Source organism: Macrotis lagotis, chromosome 2 (assembly GCF_037893015.1).
Source record: "Macrotis lagotis isolate mMagLag1 chromosome 2, bilby.v1.9.chrom.fasta, whole genome shotgun sequence".
NCBI lineage: Eukaryota > Metazoa > Chordata > Mammalia > Peramelemorphia > Peramelidae > Macrotis > Macrotis lagotis.
Window position 1 is genome coordinate 217,415,835 of NC_133659.1, and position 25,785 is coordinate 217,441,619.

General features: G+C 35.1%; 1 protein-coding gene across 5 annotated transcripts in view; it reads right to left on the minus strand.

Annotated features, from left to right (window-relative positions):
* HELZ (helicase with zinc finger) overlaps window positions 1-25,785 on the minus strand; it is a 321,547-nt gene that overhangs the window by 25,508 nt on the left and 270,254 nt on the right. For all 5 annotated transcript variants that reach the window (XM_074224754.1, XM_074224753.1, XM_074224752.1 and 2 more), the window contains exon 29: window positions 21,694-22,207. In XM_074224754.1, coding sequence (XP_074080855.1) covers window positions 21,694-22,207 — 514 coding nt within the window. The remainder of the gene's footprint in view (window positions 1-21,693; window positions 22,208-25,785) is intronic.

Here is a 25,785-nt window from a genome sequence, read left to right on the forward strand (position 1 = left end):
ATATATAAATTACTTGGAAAGAAATAGGTAAAGGTGGGATCACCAAATTCCTTCTTACAATACAAATATGGTCTTGATATCTCAACAAGAGGGAGTCAAAACAGTTAAAGAATATCATTCATCTAATCAAAGGCAATTTTAAGGGACCTGTGAGGTAAAATACCATCCATATCCAGAAAAGGAAATGTGAGTTTAAATGGAAAACAAAGCTTATTATCTTCAATTATCTTCAATGTCTTATGTAATATGTAAATTTGGTATCCCTAAAGTTTTCTTTCTTCCTTTTGGATATGATTCTTCTCTCAGAACACATTCAGTTTCAATCTATGTTTAGCATGGTTACAATTGTAAAGGGGGGGGAGAAGGGAGGGAAGAAATTGTAAAACCCAAAACTTTACAAAAAAATTGACTGGTAAAAAAAACAGAAATCCCAAAATATTTATATAATTAAAAAAGAATATCACTGATCAATTTCCTAAATAAATACTGATGCAAAAATTATAAATAAGCTATCAGCAAAGAGACTACAGTAATATATCACAAAGATCATAAACTATGACCAGGTGAGATTTATACTGAAAATACAGGGCTGGTTCAATATTAGGAAAAATGTAAGCATAACTGCCCATGTCAATAATAAAACCAATGAAAAATCATATGATTATTTCAACAGATGCAGAAAAAGCTTTTGATAAAATCACATTCCTATTAGAACAAACAAATATTAAAAAGCTGAGGGATAAATAGAGCTTTCCTTAAAAAATGTTATGTTGTAGCAACTTAAAACCAAGAACAAATAGGATTCCATGATGGAGATAGAATACTTTCCAAGATGATCAAGGGTGAAGGCAAGAAAGTCTCTTCTCAACATTTCTACCCAATATTATACTAGGAATGTTAGCAATAGCAAAAAAGACAGGAAAGATATGTTGAACAAATTAGTATTTTTTTTTTTTAGGTTTTTGCAAGGCAAATGGGGTTAAGTGGCTTGCCCAAGGCCACACAGCTAGGTAATTATTAAGTGTCTGAATCTGGATTTGAACCCAGGTACTCCTGACTCCAGGGCTGGTGCTCTATACAAATTAGTATTTTTACAGATGATATGACAGTTATCTAAAATGAATTTTAAAAATTAACAACTTCAACAAAATGCAGTATATAAAATACATTCACATGTATCTTCAACATTTCTGTATAATACAAACAAAAATATTAGGAAGAAAAAGAGAAATCCCATTTAAAACAATTATGAACAATAGTTGGTAGACTTTGGGAGTCTACCTGCCAAGATACATATAGGAACTATATATACACACAAAATTATAATTTATACAAATAAGACAGAGCTAAGTATCTGGAGAAATGTCAAGTTCTCGTGGGTATGAACTAATATAATAAAAATTACATTACCTAAATTAATTTATTTATTCAATGTCACATTAATTTACCAAAGAATTACTTTACAGAGATAGAAAAAAATAACAAAATTCATCTTGAGAAACACAAAGTCAAGAATACAAAATTGAAAGGAATAGAACATAGTGATAACACCAGATCTCAAACTGTAGTAAAAAGATGTAATCATCAAAATAATGCTACTGAGAAGAAATAAAGGTTAATCAGTGGAATAGATTAAGCACACAATAAACAAAAGCATATGAGTACAATAGCATAGTATTGAATAAATCCAAAGACTCCAGCTATTGGGGCAAGAATTCACTAATCATTCAACAAAACTTGGGGAAAACAAAGAGAGTAGCCTAGCAGAAAGTAGGGAATGAGCAACATCTCATACCAAGTATCAAGATAAATAAAACCAATACAGAGAACTAGAAGGAAAAAAAATCTTTGGAATAAATTCTTATTTCTAATATTCATAGGGAACTAAGGCAAATTTACAGGAAAAAGAACCATTTCCCAATTGATAAATGCTAAAAGAATATAAGTAGAGAGTTTTCAGGAAAGAAAATTAAAGTCATCAATAGCCATATGGAAAAAATGTTTTAAATAATAATCATAAAAATGCAAATTACCATTTCAAATTCATCAGAATGTCTAAAATGATCAAAAAAAGAAAAATGACAAATGATGGAGTGTGGGAAAACAAGTATACTAACCCAATATATTGGATTTTTGTGGATTGGTTTTTTTTTAGGTTTTTGCAAGGCAATGGGGTTAAGTGGCTTGCCCAAGGCCACACAGCTAGGTAATTATTAAGTGTCTGAGGCCACATTTGAACTCAGGTACTCCTGACTCCAGGATCGGTGCCCTATCCACTGCGCCATCTAGTTGCCCCATAATCCAATATATTGTTGATATATGACATTGTGAATTGTGAATTGTGAACTATTCTAACTATTCTGGAAAATAATTTGGATCTATGCCCAAAAAACAATTAAATTGAGTCAGTTAAACAAAAGCAAATAAAGAGAAAAAGAACCCATAAAAATATTTATAGCAGCTCCTTTTTGTCGTGGCAAAGAACTGGAAACTGAGGTGATAACTATCAATCAGTTGCACAAATATATGAATGCGATGGAACAGTATTATGCAATAAGAAATGAAGAGGATAGTTTCAGAAAAAGAAGAAGACTTGTATGAACAGATACAAAGTAAAACAAGCAATACTAGAATATAATATATACCAGAAAGATTGTAAAGATAATGAACTTAATTCCAAAGGACTCAAGATGAAAGATGCTACCTCCAGAGTTAATGACCCAGAGGACATAATTAAGCATACTTCTCTTTCTTTTTCTTAATATTATTTTGGACATTACTGATGAGGAAATTTGTTTAGCAGAACTGTGTGTGTGTGTGTGTGTGTGTGTGTGTGTGTGTGTGTGTGTGTGTAATAGGTTGGGGTTTTTATTGAGAGGGGAGTTGCCTTTTTCATGGATGAGAGAAGAAAAAGTAGAAAATTCAGTATGAAAATAAAACAAAATTTAAGTTCTTTTAAAACATTCTATTCTGATACCCTATCATGGTCAAAAAAATGATCTAAGATTTAGAGTCTGAAAGGTCAGAAATGCACAGGATAGGAAGGTCCTAATCAATTTTAATAGCTTTGAATATAGGCTATATCTAACAACAGGAAATGTCTTTCCAGAAAGTAACTTAATCATAGGAAGAAATCTAGCAGAAACACAGTATCATTTTTAACCAGGTCAGATTAATCACCCTCCAAAAGATTCTGAAAGTTCATCTCTAAATATTTAGGAAACAGTTAAGACATGTCAATGAAAAGATCTGTCAAAAAAATCTGATGATAGTCAAGTAATCTCAGTGATTTATAGAGGTAGGTAGTCAATGGTAGAATTCAGCCAGTTCACATGGTTCAGCAGAATTGATACCTAATTTCACGTTGAGTTTGGCAAACCGATTCCTAAAATGGCATTTGTAATTAGGGTTCTCTCTAAGGTGGGCACCTGGGCAGTTGCCCAATATGGAAATAACAAATTTACATTCCTTACTCTTTTTTTACATTCATCTGCCCAACAGAGTTTTCTAAGCACCTGTAGCAATATTCATTTTGTTTGATCATAGGTGAAAAAAAATTGACAGAACTATGCTTGCAATATTTATTCACTTCTTAAAACTCATTATATCATTGATAAAATATTACAGTTTAATTCCTGTGTTGTTGTTGCTTAAGTAAACAAACATAACATAAAGAGAAAAAGTGTCAAACAACCATGGGGGTAACAAGCTGTCATTTGTTTTCACGCCCCAAATCCCCCAAGATTCTGTGAGTGTGCTGGTGTTCCCTGAACAGTGAAACCAATAGGAAGCTGGGGCAGAATAAACAAAAAGAAATATAGATTTCAAGGGTTATTTTATTACTCATTTCAGAAGCCAAGGAAGTAGAAGAAAAAAAGTAAAAATAGGTAGAAAGAGCTTAGGTCTGCATACATTCCAACATTGGCTACTGTGGTCATGTGGCTCTTTCATTCCATAAGGATATGTTTGCTTATGGTGAGTAATGTAACATAATCTAGTTTTTGTGTATTAAATGCATGAAATATTAAACTACTTTTTGGTACATCTTTTTATATACTTAAAAAAGAGAATCAGTTGTTAATTTATTTGAATCCCACAACTGCAGGTTCTGTAATGGAGAGAGTTGTTGGCATCAGAAAGACCTAGTTTCAAATTTCATCTCTGGACTTTCTTTTCTTTTTTTTTCAAAGATTTTATTTATTTTGAGTTTTACAATTTCCCCCTAATCTTACTTTCCTCCCCCCACCCTACACTGAAGGCATTTTTTCCAGTGTTTATTTGCCAATTCTTTCTCTGGATACAGATGGTATTCTCCACCACATATAGCCCCAAATTATCCCTGACTGTTGCACTGATGGAATGAGCAAGTCCAGGACTTTCTAATTTGATGATGCCTTAATCATTTAACTTCTCCTTAATTATAAAAAAGAAAAAAATGTAATTTTACCAATTAATTTGAAATTTGAAATCACCAATAATTCACCCAGCATTTATTAAGTTCTTACTCTAGGCACTGTGCTAAGTACAGGATACAAAAGAAAGACAAAAATAATCTATCCTCAATGAGCTTACATTCTAAGAGGGGAGAAAACACATACATAAATAGGTACATACAAAATACATACAAAAACGATATGATATTTTAAGTCATTTCTGCTACAAGAAACCCAAATGATAAATAAATAAATAAATGTATGTATGTATGTATGTATGTATGTATGTATGTACGTATGCATGTATATGTATAGCATTCCTTCTAAGGCTTTTTGGTTGTATTCTCAGGATGAGTTACTATCTCCAGGTTCTAAGGTTCACAACTTTGTGAGTCTATACTCCTAACAACAGAGAGATCAAAAATTCCAACTAGTGAGTTAAGCAAAATTAGCTCAAAGCAAAGGCAATTATTTAGATGGCATAAGAGTAATATCTACAAAACATTTCACCCATAAATCTGGGCAGAGTAGGCACAAACTTGGTAGTAAAGCACAAAGATTAAGCAGGATAGCTCATGTTTCAAGTACTATGTATCTTTCTCTCCTCCTAAAATACCCAGGGCTGGAAGAATTGGGGGATGGAGGTGAAGGATCTGTTACATAAGCAGTTTTGTTTACACAAAGCTCTTCTTGAAACTGCCTGTGTGATAGCTTCTCCTAAGTTCATAGTCAGCCCTATTCCTTGATGCTAGAGGATCTTCTTGAAGCTCTTTACTGTCTGAAATTGTTCCACTTAATGTTTGCTATATCTGAGTCAGTCTTGGGTGTATGTCCTCCAATTCCAAAGTACCCACGATGAAAAATGCTATCAGCTTCTAAAGAAAGTTGATTGGTGCAAATCGAAGAATATTTTTTTCACTTTCTTTATATTTTGTATTTTTATTGTTTGGGGTTTGTTGTTTTTTGCAACATGGATAATACTAAAATGATTTATTTGAAATCATATATTCCCAGTCTTCTCAAAAGGTAATGGAGGAGGGCAAGAAGAAAAGGAGAATTAAGAAGTCAAAAAAGTTTGTAATGAATGTTAAAAATAAATTATTTTTTTAAAGGGAGGTAGAGCCAAGATGGCCAAGTAAAGGCAGGGACCCCCGTGAGAAGCTCTCCCACAAACCACTCCTAATACCTATAAATAATGACTCTAACCAAATTTTAGAATGGCAGAATATGCAACAATTTTCTAGGCCAAAACAACTTAGAAGACTCAAAGGAAGAGTCTGTTGCACTGGGAACAGACCATAGGGATCTGGGCTCCTGGAGGTACCTAGGTCCATGGCAGTAATGGCAGTTTCCAGATATCTCAACCTAGGGATTGCCAAGAACAACTGAAGAAAATAACTGAAAAAGTACTGAAGAAAATAACATGTTTAAAAACCAGTTTGTGTCAAATGGAAAAAGTAGTCCAAAAGGCCAATGAGAAGAATGCCTTAAAAAAAGCAAAATTGGTCAGATGTAAAAGGAAATACAAAAGTTCACTGAAGAAAATAATTTCTTCAAATGCAGACTGAAACTAAGGGAAGCTGATAACTTTGTGAGAAACCAAATAACACTAAAAAAAAAAAACCCAAAAGAATGAAAAACTAGAAGAAAACATGAAATATCTCATTGGAAGGCCAACTGAAAACAGATCCAGAAGAGGTAATTTAAAATTGTTGGACTACCTTCAAAGTCATTACTAGGAAAAGAGCCTAATTGAAAGAACCCATCAGTCACCTCCTAAAAGACATCCAATGAAAACTGCTAGGAATAATATAGCCAAATTTCAGAACTTCTCATAATGGTAAATTAGAAGGAACATAAATAGACAAGGCACAGGGGTGAGTTGAATTTGAAGGTATAATATATTAAAAAGTTGGAGTTAATGGGGGAGAAAGGAAAAGGAGAGGTAGAATGGCATTGGTTATTTCACATAAAAGAGGCAAGAAAAAGCTTTTGCAGTGGAGTAGAAGAGGGGGAAGATGAGGGAAAGTGAATCTTACTCTTATTAGATGTGGTTCAGAGAGGAAATAACATACACACTCAATTGGGTATAGAAATCTATGTTACCCTAGAAGAAAGTAGGAGAGGAAAGGATGAGAGAAGGGGGATAGGGGGAGTAGAAGGGAGTTATAGATAATGGAAGAGAGGAAAGACTGTGGGAGAGGGTAGTAAGATGCAACAAACTTTTGAGGAGGGACAGGGTGAAAGAAGAGAGAGGACAGAATAAATGGGGTTGGGGAGGAATATAGAAATACAGCTAGCAATAGTAACTGTGGGAAAAAATAATGAAGTAATTTCTCTGATGGACTTATGATAAAGAATGTAATCTATTCCAAAGACAGAGTTGATGGTATCAGAATACAGACTTAAGCATACGTTTTCCCCCCTTACTTTATTTCTCTTGAGATTTCTCTTTCTTTGTGTGTATTGGGGGGGCACATGTTATGTTTACTTTCACAACATGACTTGTAATGGTTTTCATGGCTACACATTTTTAACCTACCCCAAGTAACTTGCTTTCTCAATTTTAAAATAAAATTAAATATCTAAGAGAGAGAGAGAGAATTGAGAATGTGTAATTTTACTCTCTTAACTCTCTAATGGATGAAGTGTCTCCTGCTGAGTAAAAAGTTCTGCTACCAAGTCCAATGAGAAATACAGGTGCATGTCACACTTCAAAAACCAGCTCCTAGCCTCAAAAGAGTATAGAACATAGAATTTAGAACTCACTCTCTCTCTCTCTCTCTCTCTCTCTCTCTCTCTCTCTCTCTCTCTCTCTCTCTCTCTCATCTTAGGTTTTTGCAAGGCAATGGGGTTAAGTGACTTGCCCAAGGCCACACAGCTAGGTAATTATTAAATGTCTAAGGCTGTATTTGAACTCAGGTACTCCTGACTCCAGGGCTAGTGCTCTATCCACTGCACCACCTAGCTGCCCCTTAGAACTCTCTTTCTAAAGGCAATGAAGGGCACTCCAGTCTTTAGTCATTGGCATTGCCCTTTAATTATACTGGGAATTACTTCACACTTTCTAAAGGAGTAGCAATCTTCATAACACTTTGAAATCTGTTACTAATCCCTTCATTTCCTGTGTTTATGATGCCTGTCTTTATGCTTAGTTTATAACACATCGGTATGTGGTCAGTTATTTGAATATCTTTGATGGGGCACTTGCGGCCCTTGGGAGCTGTTGTCTACCACTTTCTTCCATTTCCTTTTGCTTTTCCTTCATTTCTCAGGTTCCAGTGGGGGTAACTAGACTTACAAAATGCTACTCCATCTATCAGGGGACAGAACAATCAGACAGTTTGAAATATATATATATATATATATATATATCTTCAAAGTTTCACTTCTCACAGATACCGTGAATTGTCATGGAGATTTTTTTCCTTCTTTTCTTCATCTCTTCTTCTAGAGACATCTAGGTGGATAAAAGGCTCAGTCTAAAGTCAAGAAAACCTCAGTCCAAATATAGCTTAAGACAGTTATTGGCTGTGTGACCTTGGGCAGGTCATTTAATCTACATTAGCTTCATTTTCTTCAAACATAAAATGGTAGCATCTACCTCACAAAGTTGTTCTGAGGATCAAATAAGATATTTGTAAGCACTTACCACAATGCATAAGCACATGGTAAGCACTATATAAATGCTTATTCCTTTCTCTTCCCCTTTAATATGATGCTTAAACATACCATTATTGGTTTGATCTACAGGTAACTGAGATGCTTATATATTTACATATATATATTCTACATTTAATAAATGCTATAAACATTTCGTAACTGAATCATCTTTATTTCTATACTCAATAAGAACTACATAAAAGTAAAAGTGCCACTAATTCAAATTACAAAGAGCTTTAGTAGAGACAGGCAGCTAGGTGGAGCAGTAGATAGAGTGATGAGCCTTGAAATCAGGAAGACCTCAATTCAAATCTGAACAAAGACACACACAGATGTGTGACCTGGACAAATCAATTAGCCAGTCTGCCTCAGTTTTCTCATTTGTAAAATGGGAATAAAAGAGGATGAGGTTAAAAAAACAAGGCTGGTAGGAAAAATTTGCCTCAGGCTGTTGCGAGAAAAATAAAATGAGATATTTGTAAAATGCTTTAAAAATCTTAAGTACTATATAAATGCTAGTTATAATTACTGTTGTTATTATTAAATGGATGTCAAAATTAGGAGTCAAGTAATCAAGGAATAATTCACAAATTCATGAATTAGTATTCTATATATATTTCTACTATAAAGAACAATCAACTGAGAGGATGCATTGGAGAAATGGCTAGAGAGAGATTGCTAGAGAGTTTAGAAGTCCTAGATTTTAAGTTTCAACTCTAATATATGTACTGTTGTGTAACCCTAGGCAAATTACCCAACTTCTCAGTGTATGAAGTAATTCTCTAACATTATAAAGAGTTACAGAACAGATGCTTGTCTGCATTTTTAGAGGGAGCTTCCTCACTGGGAATTCTCTATTTTAGTGAAATGACATGTGAACACAACAATAACCAAAAAAAAAAAATCACCTGTCAGTTTAAGAATTTATAATTTGATTATAAAGGCTAACACATCAAGGTATTGATTAAACCATTAACCTGATGTTAACAGAATAACTACAGGAGGAAATTTAAATCCAGTTAATTTTATCATTAATATCCTTAATCAAGGCAAAACATCTTTCTTAGAATAGAAATAGAAATCTTGGCAATAAACAAGTAAACATTGAAGAATGTGACCAAAACCTTAATTCATCAATTTGCTAATTGCTCCCAGTTGTATTTTTGTTGATTTTATACTATGATCCACATAGAAACTTAAACCCAATGCTAAGAAAATAATCTTATAGCATACAATTATCAAAATTATTAGCTAGCATCTCTCTAGAGGTTTTTCAAATCAAACCAGGAAGAATAGAGCATTTATCCTAAATGTATTTCTTCCAATTTTCATTGTGAAACTATATACAAAAATCATGTGGCATACAAAATATTTATAGATCAAATCTTCCATGAGTTATTGGATAAATAAGACTTTGCTAAAAGAACAGAAAATTATCAGAAGGTTAAGGTAAAAATTTTCAGGGATCTTATATAATTGAGCAAATGTTTCATCACTGGAATAGCAAGTAAAAACTGATTTACTCCAACTAGATAAAATGAATTATTTAATACAAATTTGTGTGACCCATTAAAAAGGAATCTCAATAATAATAATAATAATAACAATAATAATAATATAGTTCACAAAATGAAGAAAACAGAATTTTATAAATAGCCAATTTCTAACATAAAAAACCCATTTATTATTTGTAACTCAAGAATTACCAAGAAATATTTCCAAGTAAAACTTAGACTGAAAGACAAAAACTACTCAGTTTAAGAAGGAAAACATTTTAACAAGGCAATTTAATTAAAAAAAATAACCTCCTTCAAATAAAGTAGCACAAGATAAAACTGTTGCCCTATAATATATAAGGGCAAATACAAAGTTGAAAGACTATCTCTCAAACAAATAACTTCTATTCTATCTATGATGCCAAACAAATGCACAGCTCTCTTCAGAGCAAACAAGATGACTATGATGATACTTCCTGAAAATTCAGGGTTTTTTATTATTCTGTGTTTCTAAAAAAGAATTTATTTTAAAAACTAGGACATGATCAACTCAAACAAAATGTCATTACTCGTGAAAAACTATTTTAAATACAACACCAATCAGTAAAATAACTCTCTTACAACATTAACAGTTTCAAAATCTGCAATGTTCCAGTAAACATTCTGGTTAATATTTTATTTAGTGGTACAAGCTATAACAAATATAAGTTAAGCATTAAGATTAAAGTGACCAAATGTTCGTAATGAAACTAATTTCATTCTAAGTGTACACTAAGATTAAAAGCAATTGGTTTTTGTAAAATAGAACTACTATACACTATTAAAGCTAACCAAAAAATCTAAGCAGAATTAGTAAACAGAAAGACGAACTTCAAATAAAATTGCCTCCATGAGTCAACCTTAAAATATAATTTAATAACAAATCATTAGTAAACTATTCAAGACCCCCCCCCCAAAATATCCTACAAATAATTATTCAGGAAAAATACAAAAATAAAACACTGTTAGATGGGAATGACTATTCCATACTTGTTGAAAAATCATTCCTTCATTTAGGAATTATCATCTGAAACTAAAACTCTCTGGTTTCAAATCCAAATATAAAGACATTATTTCATATCCTGGATCCACCAAACACCGAGTTTGTGTTCTGTAACTTCATCTTACCTCTTTCATTCAAAATTCCCTATTTCTCTCTTTTTTTAAAAAACTGATATTGTATTTTAGTTTTCCAATTACATGTTATGAAAGTTTTCCAACAACTACCCATATGCATATTTTAAGTTACACAATTTTCTTCTACTCTTCCTTTCTTCCCCCTCCTCCCCTCAGTAGCGAACAGTCTAGAGAACACCATACATGTACATTTGTATTTAACCTGTTTACATATCAGTCATTTTCTGTATGTGGAATTAAGACTAATTTCTTATTTCTTTTGAAAGCACTACTCTTCTTCCAGTCACCAAGCATCACCACTCTAATACCCATTCTCTTAAATCCTCACTCCCCTTCAACCTACCCTCCCTCCAATCAGCTGACAGACCTTGCTCATGTGCTTTCACACATTTGTAACATTTGTTACCTTCTCTTTAAATTCTGAATCACCTCTTGTCTGGACTATTACACTAAGTTTCTTTAATTAGTTTCCCTACTCCAAGTCTCACCCCTATCTGATCCATCTACCACACAGTAGACAGTAAGTTTTCTAAAGCATAGTTTGATTATGTTATTGGCCCTACTCAATGTTCCACATTACTATTCTCCCCCTTCACCACAGTACCATCCAGAATACATGTCATTCTTCTTGTTGCTTACTCAGGCTTCCAACTCTCACCCCTCAGGTCTGGGGTGAGAACCCCAGAATGGGTGAACTCCATTTTTCCCTGTGCCTCTTAGAATTTTTAGCCTCTTTCAAGGTTAAGCCTGAATGCCACATTCCACATGAAGTCTTCTGGGATCTCCATAGCTGCCATGCCTTCCCCTGTCCCCAATTTATATCTGTTCATTCTATACAGACTTCTACAAGCACATTTCATCCAACTAGACTACAAACTTCTCTAGGGCACTTTATGCCCTAGAACTTGGCAAAATTTCAGGCATATATAATTGGCACTTAATAAGTACTTGTTGATTGCAGGTCTATGCCACTGTCCCCAACAACAATTCTCCTAATTCCCATTTATCACACACCATATAGAAAGGCACTGTGCTAGGCACATGGGATACAAAGGTACAAAGGTCTGTGCCCTCAGGAGCTAACATTCTAATAGGGGAGATAACATGTACATAGAGCCACATAATACAAAGTGAACAGAAGATCATCTATGAGGGAAAGCCTTCAGCAGCCTGGGGAATCAATACAACAGAAATCAGATTAGAGTTGAGTGTCTAGAGAAGTCAGAGATTCTAAGAGATGGAGAGAATCAGTGAGAGCATTCCAAGCAAGGAGGAGAGGCATGAAGACAAGGAGAACAGGAGGCCTTTACACTGATCCTGAATAGGGAGATGTTATAGCAAGGGAGGGAAGAACATGGTCAGGCTTGTATGTTAGGAAAATCACATAGACATTTTGTTGTAGAAAATGGATTACAGTGGGAAGACATTAGGCAGGAAGATCAATTAGAAAGCTACTGCAATAGGTTCAGGGATGAAAGCTTTCACCAGGGTGGTGGCTGTAGGTGGACAAGGGGTCATATATGAGAGATGTCATTAAAGTAGAAACCAGATTTGGCAATAGATTAGATATAAAGGGTGAGGATGACATAATATGAGCCTCAATTACTAAAAAGATAGTAGTATCCTAAAAAGTATTAGGAATTTTTGGAAGAAGGGAGGACTTGAGAGTAAACATAATGCTTTCTGACTTGGGCATTTTAAGTTTGAGATGCCTATAGCATATCTACTGAGAAATAGCCCATAGGCAGTTATTGATGCAGGACTGATCTCAGGAAGAATGCAGAATTAGAGATGTAAATAAAGATCTCAGAATCCTTTGAATAAAATGATAACTGAACTCATGGAAGTTCACATGATCACCAAGTGAGAGAATGTAAAGAAGTAAGAGAAAAAGACACAGAGCATGGCTTTGGGGATCTTTCACAGTTGAGAATGACATGGATGTAGACCTGACAAAGAAAACTGAAAATGAGCAGTCAGGCAAACAAGAGATCTGAAAGAACAATGTTATGAAAATCTGAGAAAAGATGTTCATGAGACAGTGATCAACAAAGTCAAATACTTCAGAGAGGTCAAGAAGGATTAGGATTAAGAAAAAAATCATTTTGGCAATTAAAAGACCATTGCTAAATTGGGAAAGAGCAGTTTCAGTTAAATAATGAGACCAGAAGGTAGGATGAAAAGGATTTAGAGAGGAGAGTGATGAAGTCAAAGAACTTGGAAGAAAGTGAGGGGAGGGGGTGGCTAGATGGCGTATTGGACAAAGCACTGTCCCTGGAGTCAGGAGTACCTGGGTTCAAATCTGGTCTCAGACACTTAATAATTACCTAGCTGTGTGGCCTTGGGCAAGCCACGTAACTCCATTTGCCTTACAAAAACCTAAAAAAAAAAAAGAAAAGAAAATGAGGGGAGAAAAGAAGAGACAATGAGCAAAGAGAATTTTTCAAAGAAGTTTAACTAAAAAGGGGCATTACAGGATGTAGGTGCATTATAGCTAGTAGGAATGATAGGATCAAGTGACTGATTTTTAAGAGGAGAATTATAGACAGTTAAAGATTCAGTAGATAAAGAAAGATCGCAGATTAGAAAGTATAAATGATTAACAGAGGAAATGTGCTGGAAAATATAGGAAGAAATGAAACACTGGTACATGCATGTAGAGAGACTGACCTTGGCCAGCAGAAAGTCACCTTTTCATCAGAGACTGGAATCAAGAAGAAAATAATAAAGAATGGGTCCAGAGGGTTGTCAGATAAGAAGAGAAAGCAGAACTCTTGGAAATAATCTCAATTTTCATGTAGTTTATTTGTATGTTTGTTTGGCTGATGAAGTATGAAGTACCAAATTAAGACTGGGGAAACAGGTATTATGAGAGTTGTGAATTTGGAACATCTGCTGTGGTGAATCAGACAGAAAATTTAAAAAAAGATAGGATTGCCTTGCTACAGTGAAAGCCCAAGTGAAACATAAATTTATAAGGGATGCAATAAGCAGAGTTATTTAATTTCCTCCAGCCTCATAAGAGCAGAACTTGAAAAGGAATGAAGGAAACACATGTTGGGAGTAATCTAGGCAGGGACAGTGAGTGGGCCTCAGGTGAGCCAGAGCTGAGCTTGCCAAATGTGTACTCAATCAGAGGGCTCGGCTCTGCCTTACCTTTGACCCCCTCACTACACGTTCCCGAATCTAAGGTTAGCTACACTTTATTTCTCTTCTTTGTTGAAGCCTCTCATATCACCCTTCCTCTATACTTTTCAGCTGAGGACTTGACTAATCCTTCTTGGAGAAAACAAAAATGATTTACTATAAGTTCCTTCTCCTTATCTCACAGCACTTTAATATCAACCTACCATTCTTTCCTGAACTATTCCTTTCTCAGATGAAATGGTGGCCCTTCCCCTAAAAAAGGACAAGCCCTCTCTATATGTAACTTTTCTCCTATCCCACCTTGTCTTCTCCAGTAAATTACCCCTACAATCATCACCCTTTTTTAATCTTCAATATCTCCCTGTGTAATATCTTCTTTTCTGTTCCCCACAATCATGTCCAAGTCTCCCCTAATCATTAAAGAAAAGGATTTTCCTTAAACTATTATACTATATGTTCCTAGAAAATTCCTAGAAAAAGTTGTCTATGCTGATTACCTCTCTTGCATTACTCTCTCAAATCCTTTGCTATCCAACTTCTCAACCTCACTTAAGTGAATTTCTTCTCTCTAAAGTCTTTAATTACCTTTTAGTTGCTAAATTCTATGATCTTCTCAATCTTACATTTCTTCCTACATAATATGACACAAAGACCTCTATCTCTGTTGGATTTTTCTCCTCTTAAGGTTTTCACAACACTGCTCTCTTATGATTCCCCTTTTAATTTATTTATTCCTCAATTTCCTCTGATGGATCATATCGTTTTAGCCCTATGTGTACTTTATATCTCAGTCATGAGCTCTCTTATCTTCTCTCTCTCCATTCTGACAAGGTGACGTCATCTGTTCTAATTAATTCAAATAAACAATTTTACCACCTGATTAAAATAGCTCAGATAATACCTGCAAAGGTAAAGAACATGAGAAAATGTTTCATGCAGGGCAACCAATATCAGCACTTCTCTCCAGAGCCAAATCTCTCACGCACCATTCAAAGAAATATAACCTAATCTGGTTGTATTATTTACAGAAATAAAAGGCCAGTCTGCAGACTAGTGTAAGGATCCTTGCCCTTAATAAAAAGTTTGAGATCAAAGTCATAGAGGAGACTAATAACATCTTAGCCTGATCTGTTATTTTATTTTTATTTACTAGCTACTGATTTTAAAACTGATGGAGACCTGGCTCTCCAGAAGCCAATGAACAATTGTTGAGCCATAAAGTTGGATTCACATTGATCAGCTTTATTCCAGGCAATTTTTACTTAGTGATCAAATGAGAAGAGGATAGACATAGTGGGCACATATTTTTGAGTCACCTTTGCTGCCAAACTTTTCTTCCATCAAGCCTTTTAAATATGTGACAAGATCTTCAGGCTGAAGGTCATACTTAATTCTTTTCCTCAGAATATCATTAAGGAAATGGTGAGAAAGCTGTCCCAGATTCACTTAATCAAGAACTCTAACCTGTCTGAAATCCACTGCTACAGTCAAAGGTGGAAAGTTCATCCCTCCTTTTTTACAGAGGGTGGTAATAAAGGGTAAATACTGACGACCCTTGGGGCATATTCAGTCTCTCTTGCTCCTTTTAAAAATAGTTCTATTTGAGAGGCTAATGGTATTCTTGGGAGCATCATTCTTAAAATGAAAAAAGAGATAGCATAAAATAAGGATATAACTATCCAAAGGATAAAATACAGATAGTAACTATCTAATTGTGGTCAATGTGTGAATCAAAATTCAACCAATTTACTAAATCTAAGTCCAATATGGTATCTTTTAGCTGAGATTGCAACATGGTATCCATAGTGATTCCTAGATTTAAGTATGTATTTTCCTTTGTCATCCCACTAATCCCTTAGATTTGAACCTTAAATCGAGTAGGGAGTACCCTACTCAAAACATACTTTATATTCCATTAAATATAGCTCTATATACATGGTAACCTTGCTTTTATATGATTAAACAGATGGATTACAGTGGAAGCATTCATACAAGTAATTCTGAGATAATTCTTATGGGTCAGGATATCAGTTTCCCTGTCACATGCATGGCTCAAAAATTCCAAGGTTAAATTAAAAACAATTGGACTTAGGGGGCAACTCTCCCCTTTCTGGGAACAAATCTTAAAATTCATAGTAAAGCCATTATTATAACACATGGAAGTTTTGTTGCCTAGATACAGTCTATGAATAAAATTAATACATTCAATATCAGCCAGTCTTATGGTACTGTGTGACACTGAACTTAAACAAGTCAGATGTAACTGGTGCACTGAATATATTCTTTTTTCCAAATTTTATATAATCAATGGTGAACTACAATTTTTTTTATTAAAATGGTTTTTATTAAGATATCTTAACAAAACAGCACACCTCTATCATGATGGGAGAGAGGGGCAGGGAAATCCCAAAATACAAGCTCTTTTATGCACTTTGAAAGGCTTTGTTCCTGCCCCCCCCCCCATGCCAATGCTGGGCTGGGGTTACAAATCTAAAAGCAGGTAGGGCAATCTCATCAGTTTTTGATCAGACTGAGGTCACCTACCCATAAAGCAACAATATAAGCAGACTTTAGTCTTTGTAATGTAAACTATGAATCCTCCCTTCATTCTTGTGGAACCCAAACATCCACATTTTCCTCACAATTTCCCCCTTTTCTTTTTTTAATAAGAATTTGGGTTCCACGCCTTATTAGTGATTTCTTTCTTCAATTACAACCCGTTACAGACATAACTACTGACTTTTCATCTATCAAGATTTTACTTCCTCATTATCAGAGACATGAACCCATCCTATTTTCTAGGTTTGTGTGGGAGCCCATCAACTTTTTGATGTCTTTTGCTACTTACCTATTGACATCTATCATTATAGATTCAAAATAACAGATTTGTTTGTATGGCTTAGCCAGCCAGCAAGTCAAGGTCCGAGCTGTCTAACTGGTAATTTTTCCACTACAGCTTAGACTCTAATCAGGATATAAATTGGGGTTCCCATCCTGTGCCCAGGTCTTAAGTCTAGATAAAAACTCACTGACCAACTCTTTGGACAAATGGGTGTACGCAGTAATCCCACAAATCCAATAATGGCCCTTTAGTGCTAGTTGGTCTTCCAGGAATATAGTTTCCCAGTTTCCAACAAATGGATAATACTGTTCATCCTTACTTCCAAGGGGTTCTCCTAAATAAGCCATATATTCATCATAATAGATATATTTCCAAAGTTGCTATACCTCCTTCCATTGGCAAGTTTTTATACCAATGCCTTTAGACAGGTCTCCCTGGCTCCAAAATAAATCAAAATAAATCCTTGACTTTGTACCATTGGACCAGCCCCAAGAATAGCTAATATATCTAGTGATGTTCCTTAAATTATTTTTCTTGCAAATGGCCATTATTGTACTTTCATTACAAGTCCATACTAACTCATAATCACAGTTTCCCTTAACAAGTCCCCTAGTTTGCACATTTTTACAAGGGATCCAGGTACCATCATTACATCTCACACAAGTCTCAGTCACCTAACTCTTTAAGTTGTACAGTCCAGAATATATGTACCCTGCTTCTGGACATGTCCAGACAGGAAAATATCCTGGCCAGACTGGTATAAACAATAGTCACCTTGAACTGACTCAGTCATATGCCACTAGTGTTTCTCTCCCCTGGATCAGAGTCCTGTGCCACAGTGCATCACTGACCAGGAATTGAGAATCTAGGCCAGACTCAGAGGAACTGGCACCCATGGCCAATTGTGAGCTACAATTTTTTAAAAGTCTTCACAGAAGCCATCCACAGGCATAAAATCCTTCTGATACACTCTGGTATATTCATTTCTAACATTCCAGGTCCTTAGTCATTTAGCTAAAACTAGCGCATAAATTTGGTCTAGCTTATTGCCTAAAGAAATACATCTCCAATTGTAGGACAAGTTCTAATCACATTCTTAATAAATCTAGATAGCATTATAAATATGCTATTTCTTTAGGATAAAATTATATTTATGAGATATTAAAAATTATTATAAAAAGGTATCCCTCTGAGTCAATATTTCTCTATATCCAGTACTCAATGACATCTGCTCTGGAATCTGAATTATTAAAATTCCTAAAAGCAATCCAGACCTCAGTACAGATATTTAAGGGTCTAAGATTGGGTTCTCTTCATCAGCTGTGGGGTTTTATATATACTTCAGTACCAATGGATATATAGAATTATGGAAAAAGTATCATTGGAACCAAATATCCTCTGAATTATAGAAATCAGAGGTTTGTATTTGACAATTCAATTAACTATTTTTGTCGCAATTGTTGTAAGACTTACTCAGAATGTGATTCCAGGCAGCTTCTTGCATATTTTTGAAGTGTCATACCTGTTTTTTAAAATTCTTTGGTTATCTATAAGATTAAAATCCTCCTTGAACTGTTTCATAAAACAAGACATTACTACTTGAAAGTTTGTTTTAATAAATGTCAAAATTCACAATCTATTTCTTCTACAAATCTAATAAATGAGTATGGATTCCCTACTCAGTGATGCCTGTACTGATGTTCTAAGATTTGCCACCTCAGCTGAAAACATCTCAGAGAAATCAGTACATATATGAGAATTGATGAAATCGTCATTAACATAGTTAGGTCCTTTTACTTGCTGGTGAACTGTTCTTTAACCACCAAAAGGAGGCTTGTCTAAAATGATGTCTAAAGGATGTTCAAGGTGTGTGGAAAAAGGCATCTGAAACCTCATCAGCAAAAGCAGTCCTTAAAAAGATGTCAGGATTACTGACTCCAATTTCAATTGCAAATTGAAACATTCAATTGTCCCTTGTTGATGTTTCTTACTTTCTTTAGTAGAGGTTTAAAATGACACCCTAAATAATTCATTCAAAATTTCAGCTATGATATTTTCCAGGGGTGGCTAGGTGGGGCTCAGTAGATACAGTGCTGGCCCTGGAGTCAAGAGGACCTGAGTTCAAATCTGACACTTAATAATTACCTAGCTGTGTGGCCTTGGGCAAGCCATTTAACCCCATTTACCTTGCCAAAAAACTTAAAAAAAAAAAAGCTATGATATTTTCTATCTCTATGCATATATTTTCCAAATCTATATGTCCAGTTTTACTATTTCCACCAAGAGATGACAAGAAGACACATAGGAGCTAGGAACAAACACATGATACCAAACCCATATAGACAGAAAGCAAACATACATGGGTTGGACATGAGAGCAAGAGTCTCCATTTGCTTTTCTCTCATTCTCTTCTTAATTTTCTGAAACTAGCTTTTAACTTCCTCATTTGACTAAAATTTGTTCTATCTAATTATCAAGAAGTTATCTACAATCCCTAAATTACCTAGCTTAATTGCCTTTTCTCAGAATCCTTAGAATTAGTGAATTCTCTTCAGCCTTTCACATTATTAATCATCTCTTCTGAGTTCTATTCTCTTGTTACCAACAGTTTATCAGACATCTTAAACTCAACAATATTCAAAACTGAACTCATGTTACCCCTAAGCCCTCCTTCTTCATAACTTACCTCTTAACAAGGGTATTATCATTCTCCCAAATCACCCAAAATCATACCTTATAGGTTACCTCAACTCCTCATTCTAATTCCCCATATCCAATCTTTAGCCAAGTCCTGTCTTTTCTACCTTCACAACATCTCCTATATATTTTCTCTTCTCTCCTCTGTCATGTCACCATCCTAGTATAGGTATTTATCACCTTACTCCTGGAATATTGTAGTAGATTTTTGGTTGGTCTCCCTGTCTCCCATCTCTCCCCACTTTAGTTTATTCTTCCCTCAACTATCAAAACTGATCTTTCTAAAACAGAGACAAAGGTCTTCTCTTTCAGCAGTAGAGGTCTCAATTCAAGCCACCCATCCAGTAGTGGTAATGTCAGTCTTTCCCTAGGTTCCATTCTTCTGCTTCCAAGTGGAAGGGTTTTTGTTATTGGTTTGTTTGTTTTTTTTGGTCTGAGGGTGAAGGTCCTAGGACCCTGAGCTGAGAAGCAGAAGAAAAGAGAGAGAGAGAGCACAGTATCATACAGTAAAAAACAAAGATTTTTTTTTGAGTGAGAATTTCTTCCAGAAATCTCTATATAAAGTCAGATTTGTGTAATGCAAATTTATGTAAAGTAAGAATTATAGGTATAAAATATTAAAGTCTTTCAGTTAAAAAAAATCTAGCAATCATGGTGGATCAGGAAAGACTTTGGGAAGAAATGGTTCCTGAGCTGCTTCTTAAAGGAAGAGGAAAAACTTCATAAAACAAGGGAAAGGAAGAAGTGAAATTTGCATAAGGTATTACCACTGAAAAGGCATGGAGAAGAAAATGGAATGTAAAGAAGGTCAGTTTGGATGACTTGTAGAGTATTAGGGAGGAGAAGAGGGGTGAACAAACAGGTTGTATATAAAATGTATAATGTACTTTACAAACTTTATTTTTTTTATTTTTATTTTTTTTGGTTTTTGCGAGGCAAGTGGGGTTAAGTGGCTTGCCCAAGGCCACACAGCTAGGTAATTATTAAGTGTCTGAGACCACATTTGAACCCAGGTACTCTTGACTCCAAGGCCAGTGCTTTATCCACTACGCCACCTAGCCGCCCCCCTTTACAAACTTTAAATAGCTATAGAAATATTAAAATTATCACTATTAAATTGAAGACTATCATGTACACACACTTACATAGATATTTTATACTGAACAGCTTAAATATTTTTAAGGCAGAAATTCAGTTTACCTCAACAATTTTCATTCAACTTATCATTAAACACTTGAAAAAGTTGAACATAGAATTAGATCATTCGAGTCCATAACCCACTGATACAACATAGAACTATATGATTCCTAAATAAAGAATTGGTTAGCAAAATGAGCAAATCACCATGAAACCAATTATTAGAAAGAAATTTCAAAAGTTTTAGAAAAATCAAATTTCTTCAGTTTTAAGAACTGTGATATGAAGTGAAAAAAAAATCAAACAGTAAAAAATATTTTGCTATACAATAGAAAAGGCACCCAAAAGGACAGAAAATACGCATCATCTTATGCCCTTCAAGAGCAACAATAATAGGTTTTTGGGAGGTTTTATGTTTCACATGTAATGATCACATCACAGTTCTGAAGGATAATAAAGAGAGAGAAAATTAAAGAAATCTAATAACAACTAGCAAAAGCTACTCAATACCTTTTACCAAAAAAAATTATAAGCTGTATTAATTTGTATTAAAAATATCATTCTTTGAAATTTTGGTAGGCAGTTACTATTGGATTTACAGGTTAGGTAGCCAGATAAACTTAGATTTGAACTCCTGATTCCAGGGCCAGTACTCTATCCACTAATAAATGGTGCAGTGGATAGAGCACCTGCCTTAGAGTCAGGAGTCCGAATCTGGCCTCACTTGCTAGCTTGACACTTACTACCTGTGTGACCTTGGGCAAGTCATTTGACCCTGATTGCCTCACATCTAGGGCCATGTCCAGTTATCTTGACTCACATGTGGTCACTGGACCCAGATGACTCTGGAGGAGAAAATGAGGTTGGTGACTTAGCACAGCATCCTCTCACTCACATTCAATTCATGTGCTTATCATTGTATCACCTTCTTGATGTCATGGTCTTCTTTGAGAACAAAGGACAAATGTCAATACAGGTTAACATTATTATTTCAACCAGTAGCCGCCAATCATAATTATGAAATCACTAAATATTTATATTTCCATAAACATATAACAAATAAACAATGAGGGGTAGGGTAGGGAATAGAATATGACTATACCTCTTCTAAGCTGTGGAGCGAAGAAGCAGATACCACACGAGATGATAGTGCGTGAAATGGCTCCTGACCAACCACATGTTGATTCTGAATTTGTATAAAAGGGTTCTGTTGTGGTCTGTGGTGTAATGGAGGTAGGCCATAGTGAAAGCCCTGTCCCATTAAGTGATTTTGATGTAAATTAGCAAATGCCCAGGATCCATCTGGTGGCAGATACTTCAAGGAAGGAGAGGTAAGGTTTTCAGATGGTATTGAGAATGAGGGATTATATATTTGGGGTGGCAGATGCTGCTGAAATGCTGGATTGTTGGCCATTTCAATGTCTTTGATGTTGTCATTGAAGTTAGAAAAATGGCCACTATGGTTTGAACTGGATGAAGAAGAAGGGTTTGCTGGTGGGCTTCTAGTTTGAACTTGTCTATATTGCAAAAGTCTTGACTGAGGTGGTGGCATTTCAGTTAGCTCCCGTGTTTCACTTTGATCATGATGAGTCAACTCTCTCAGTAAGTCTTGAAACCTGATTAAAAAAAAAAAAAGAATAAGTTATAGCAAGGGAGAAATAAAAACTCTTTTGCACATTAAATATTTTAAGCATTAAATAGTACCTATATGGTCTATTAAGTATAATAATACACATAAACAAATGAAATCATAGCATTTAATCTAGATTTAAATCTGTTCAATAAAATTATACATTGATTGGAAAAATCAACTGTATTTTAGACTAAAATTTTAGGTAAAATACACAAAATATCGTCCTAAATCTGAAAAAAAGACAGACCTTTTCTCCCTAACATTTTTCATAAGTGTCACCTATTTTTTTTTGGAAGTCATTACTCCAGGAGATAGAGGCAGTATTGTGCAGTAGACTCAGTACTGAGCTTAAGAGTCAGAAAGACAAAGATTCAAATTCTGCCTCTGACACTACATAATTATAGGACCCTAGGCAAGTAATTTAATTTTTATATGATGCAAGTTAGCTCCTTAGTACATATAAACCAAATCAACAAATAGGTTGTTGGAGAGCGTTCCACATCAGGCACTCTCTTCTCTGAAGAAAACATATAGTAGATCAGACCCAAGGGAAAGGAGAGAAAAGTATTTTTCAAGTGACTAACACAAAAACCTATTCAAAAAAGCATTTTTTAAAGCACTTACTAGCAAGAGGAGGAAGTAAGTAGCACAGAGTCAGGGAGACTCATTTACCTGAGTTCAAACCTGACCTCAGCTCCCATTTCCTCAGTTTTTTCATCTGTAAAATAAGCTGAGAAATGACAAACCATTCCAATAGCTTTGCCAAGAAAACCCCAAATGGGGTCATGAAGAATTGAACATGACTGAAAATGTTAAAGGATTGAAGGAAATAACATCCCTGAAATTTAAAGTCATAGTGAGTCATTTTTCCAGCCCAAGGCAACTTAGGAAGACAGAGGGATCTGCAGATCCTGGGGTAGCAGCAGGTCAGAAGTACAATGTAGCAACTGTGGGGAAGATGAAAAGCATTTTAGCACCAAAAGGTGGAAAAGAAACCAAGAACAGCTTCATAGCAGGAAGTACCTGGTCAGAAAGAGGATACAGGAGAACTCTTTACAGCATGGGAAGCAAGAAACAGGTGCTCTATTATTATTACTCAGTTCCAGACCCAGGATAGAGAAGAACAATTCAAATGAGTAGGGCCTGAGTTCAGTACTGAGCAAAGAACAAGTTCCAGAAAACCTGTTGTATGGCTCTAAAGCCCAGAAGCAGAGAGGTGGTTCAGTTTTATCTTTTAGTTCCATACATAAGCCTGCAATAATCTGAGCAGGGCAGGAGATTAGGCCCAAAAGGGAATCACCAGTTCAGTATAGAACCTCTCAGTGGGTTAACAGTGACTAACTCTAGTAGAAACTCAACTATATGCAATCTAATAGACCCAACTTGTAGAGCTCACATCAGAAGGGATGATACCACTTTGGAAGCAATGAAAATCAATAGGTCTCTACAAGGAGCTGTGAAAGCAACAGAAGAAAGACAGAGGCCAAGACCAGATACCATCACAACTGTCCCTGTCCCTGAAGGGAACAGCCTCCAATACTAAAGTCCAAAATCAAGTAGAGGCTGGAAAAATGAGCAGGTGAAAAAGAATGACATAAAAGGCCATGATGATGGGGCAGCTAGGTTGCGCAGTGGATAGAACACCGGCAATGGAGTCAAGAGTACCTGAGTTCAAATCCAGACTCAGACACTTAATAATCACTTAGCTGTGTGGCCTTGGGCAAGCTACTTAACCCCAAACACAGAAGACAATAACGTGAAAACATCTATAAGAAAAGCTTTAAAGAAAAATGAAGACTTGGCACAAGTCCAACAAGAATTCAAAAAGAATTAAAGAAAAGGGGACAGCTAGGTGGTGCTGTGGATAGAGCAACAACCCTGGAGTCAGGAGAACTGGAGCTCAAATCTGGTCTCAGACACTTAACAATTAATTACTTAGCTATGTGACCTTGGACAAGTCACTTAACCTCACTGCCTTGCAAAAAAAACCCCCAAAACAAATAAATAAATAAAATTTAAAAAGCTAAAAAGTATTTTAAAAATTAAATGAAAGAAAGACATGAAAAGGGATTTAACAGATTGTTAAAAAAGGTATAAAACCTTATTGAAAAAATAATTCAGTGAAAATTAGAGTCAATCACTTCAGGAAACATCAAAAATTAATAACACAAAGTCAGAAGATATTGAAAATAAGCTGAGGAGATGTAATTCAAGAATCATTGAGATGACCTGAAAACCCATGAAAACCAACAAAAAAAAAGAGATCATAGTTATCATATTTTTAAGAAATTATGGGGCGGCTAGGTGGTATAGTGGATAGAGCACTGGCCCTGGAGTCAGAAATACCTGAGTTCAAATCCGGCCTCAGACACTTAATAAATTACCTAGTTGTGTGGCCTTGGGCAAGCTACTTAACCACCATTTGCCTCACAAAAACCTAAAAAAATAAAAATAAAAAAAATAAGAAAAAAAAGAAATTATACAGAAAAACTGCCTGGATATAGAAAAAACAAAGATCAAAGTAGAAACTGAAAAAAAAATCTACCATTAACCCCCACAAAAGAAATTCCAAAATGAAAACTCAGAGGAATACAACAGCCAAAATCCAAGACTCTCCAGTAAGGAAAAAAATAGCAAGTAGTTGCATTTAGCAGAAATGTAGAGCCTGCAAAGGGAAGTCTTGTGAAATAAGCCCATAAAGTTGGACATTTAAAAGACTTTAAATGAATAGTTTTTATTTTATCCCAGAGGCAATAAGAAATATTGGAGATTTTAAGCAGAGGAATGACATGCCAAGTCTTGCTCTATGGGATAATTTTTAGATAAATGTGTGTAGAATGGATTACAGCAGAAAGAAAGGAAGCTGGGAATCTAATTAGGAAGTTGTTACAAAGATGTCAATGTGTAGTAGCTATAAACGAAGGGGACAGATGAGAGAGATGGTATGGAGAAGATTCAAGATTTGAAAGCTCACTGGATCTAATCAGATACAAGAGAAACAGTCTAACTCTGGAGTCAAAGGACCTGGATGCTAGACCCTCATCTGAAACTAACATTTTTGCAATATTATTTTTTTGGAGGCAATCACAGTTAAGTGACTTGTGCAGGCTCATTCAGCTAATAAGTGTTTTAAATCAAGTTCTCCTGACTCCAGAATTGATACCTTCCCACTGCACCAACTTAACTGCCCCATATTTGTGTAATCTTGAAGTCACTTAAAATGAACATGAGTTTAGTCATCTATAAAATAGGGAGCCAGAGTTAATGGCCTCTGAGGTCCTTTCTAGATCTAACCTGGGCTTAGTTCTGCCTCTGACATATATGGACTGTGCTCTAAAGTCATCTAAACTCTCAGTGCCCTAGACAACTCTTGGAGATAAATGATCCTAAGTACCTGTGCTGATAAAGAAATCATACTTCATATTTTTAGATGACATTTAGGGTTATAAATTAATCATTTTAATCACTATTTCACTTCTTTTTCTATGAATGTTTAATGTACACATGATCATGGATATTCCCCCAGAAGTGAGTCTGAAGAAAAAGGAATACATGCAGTTC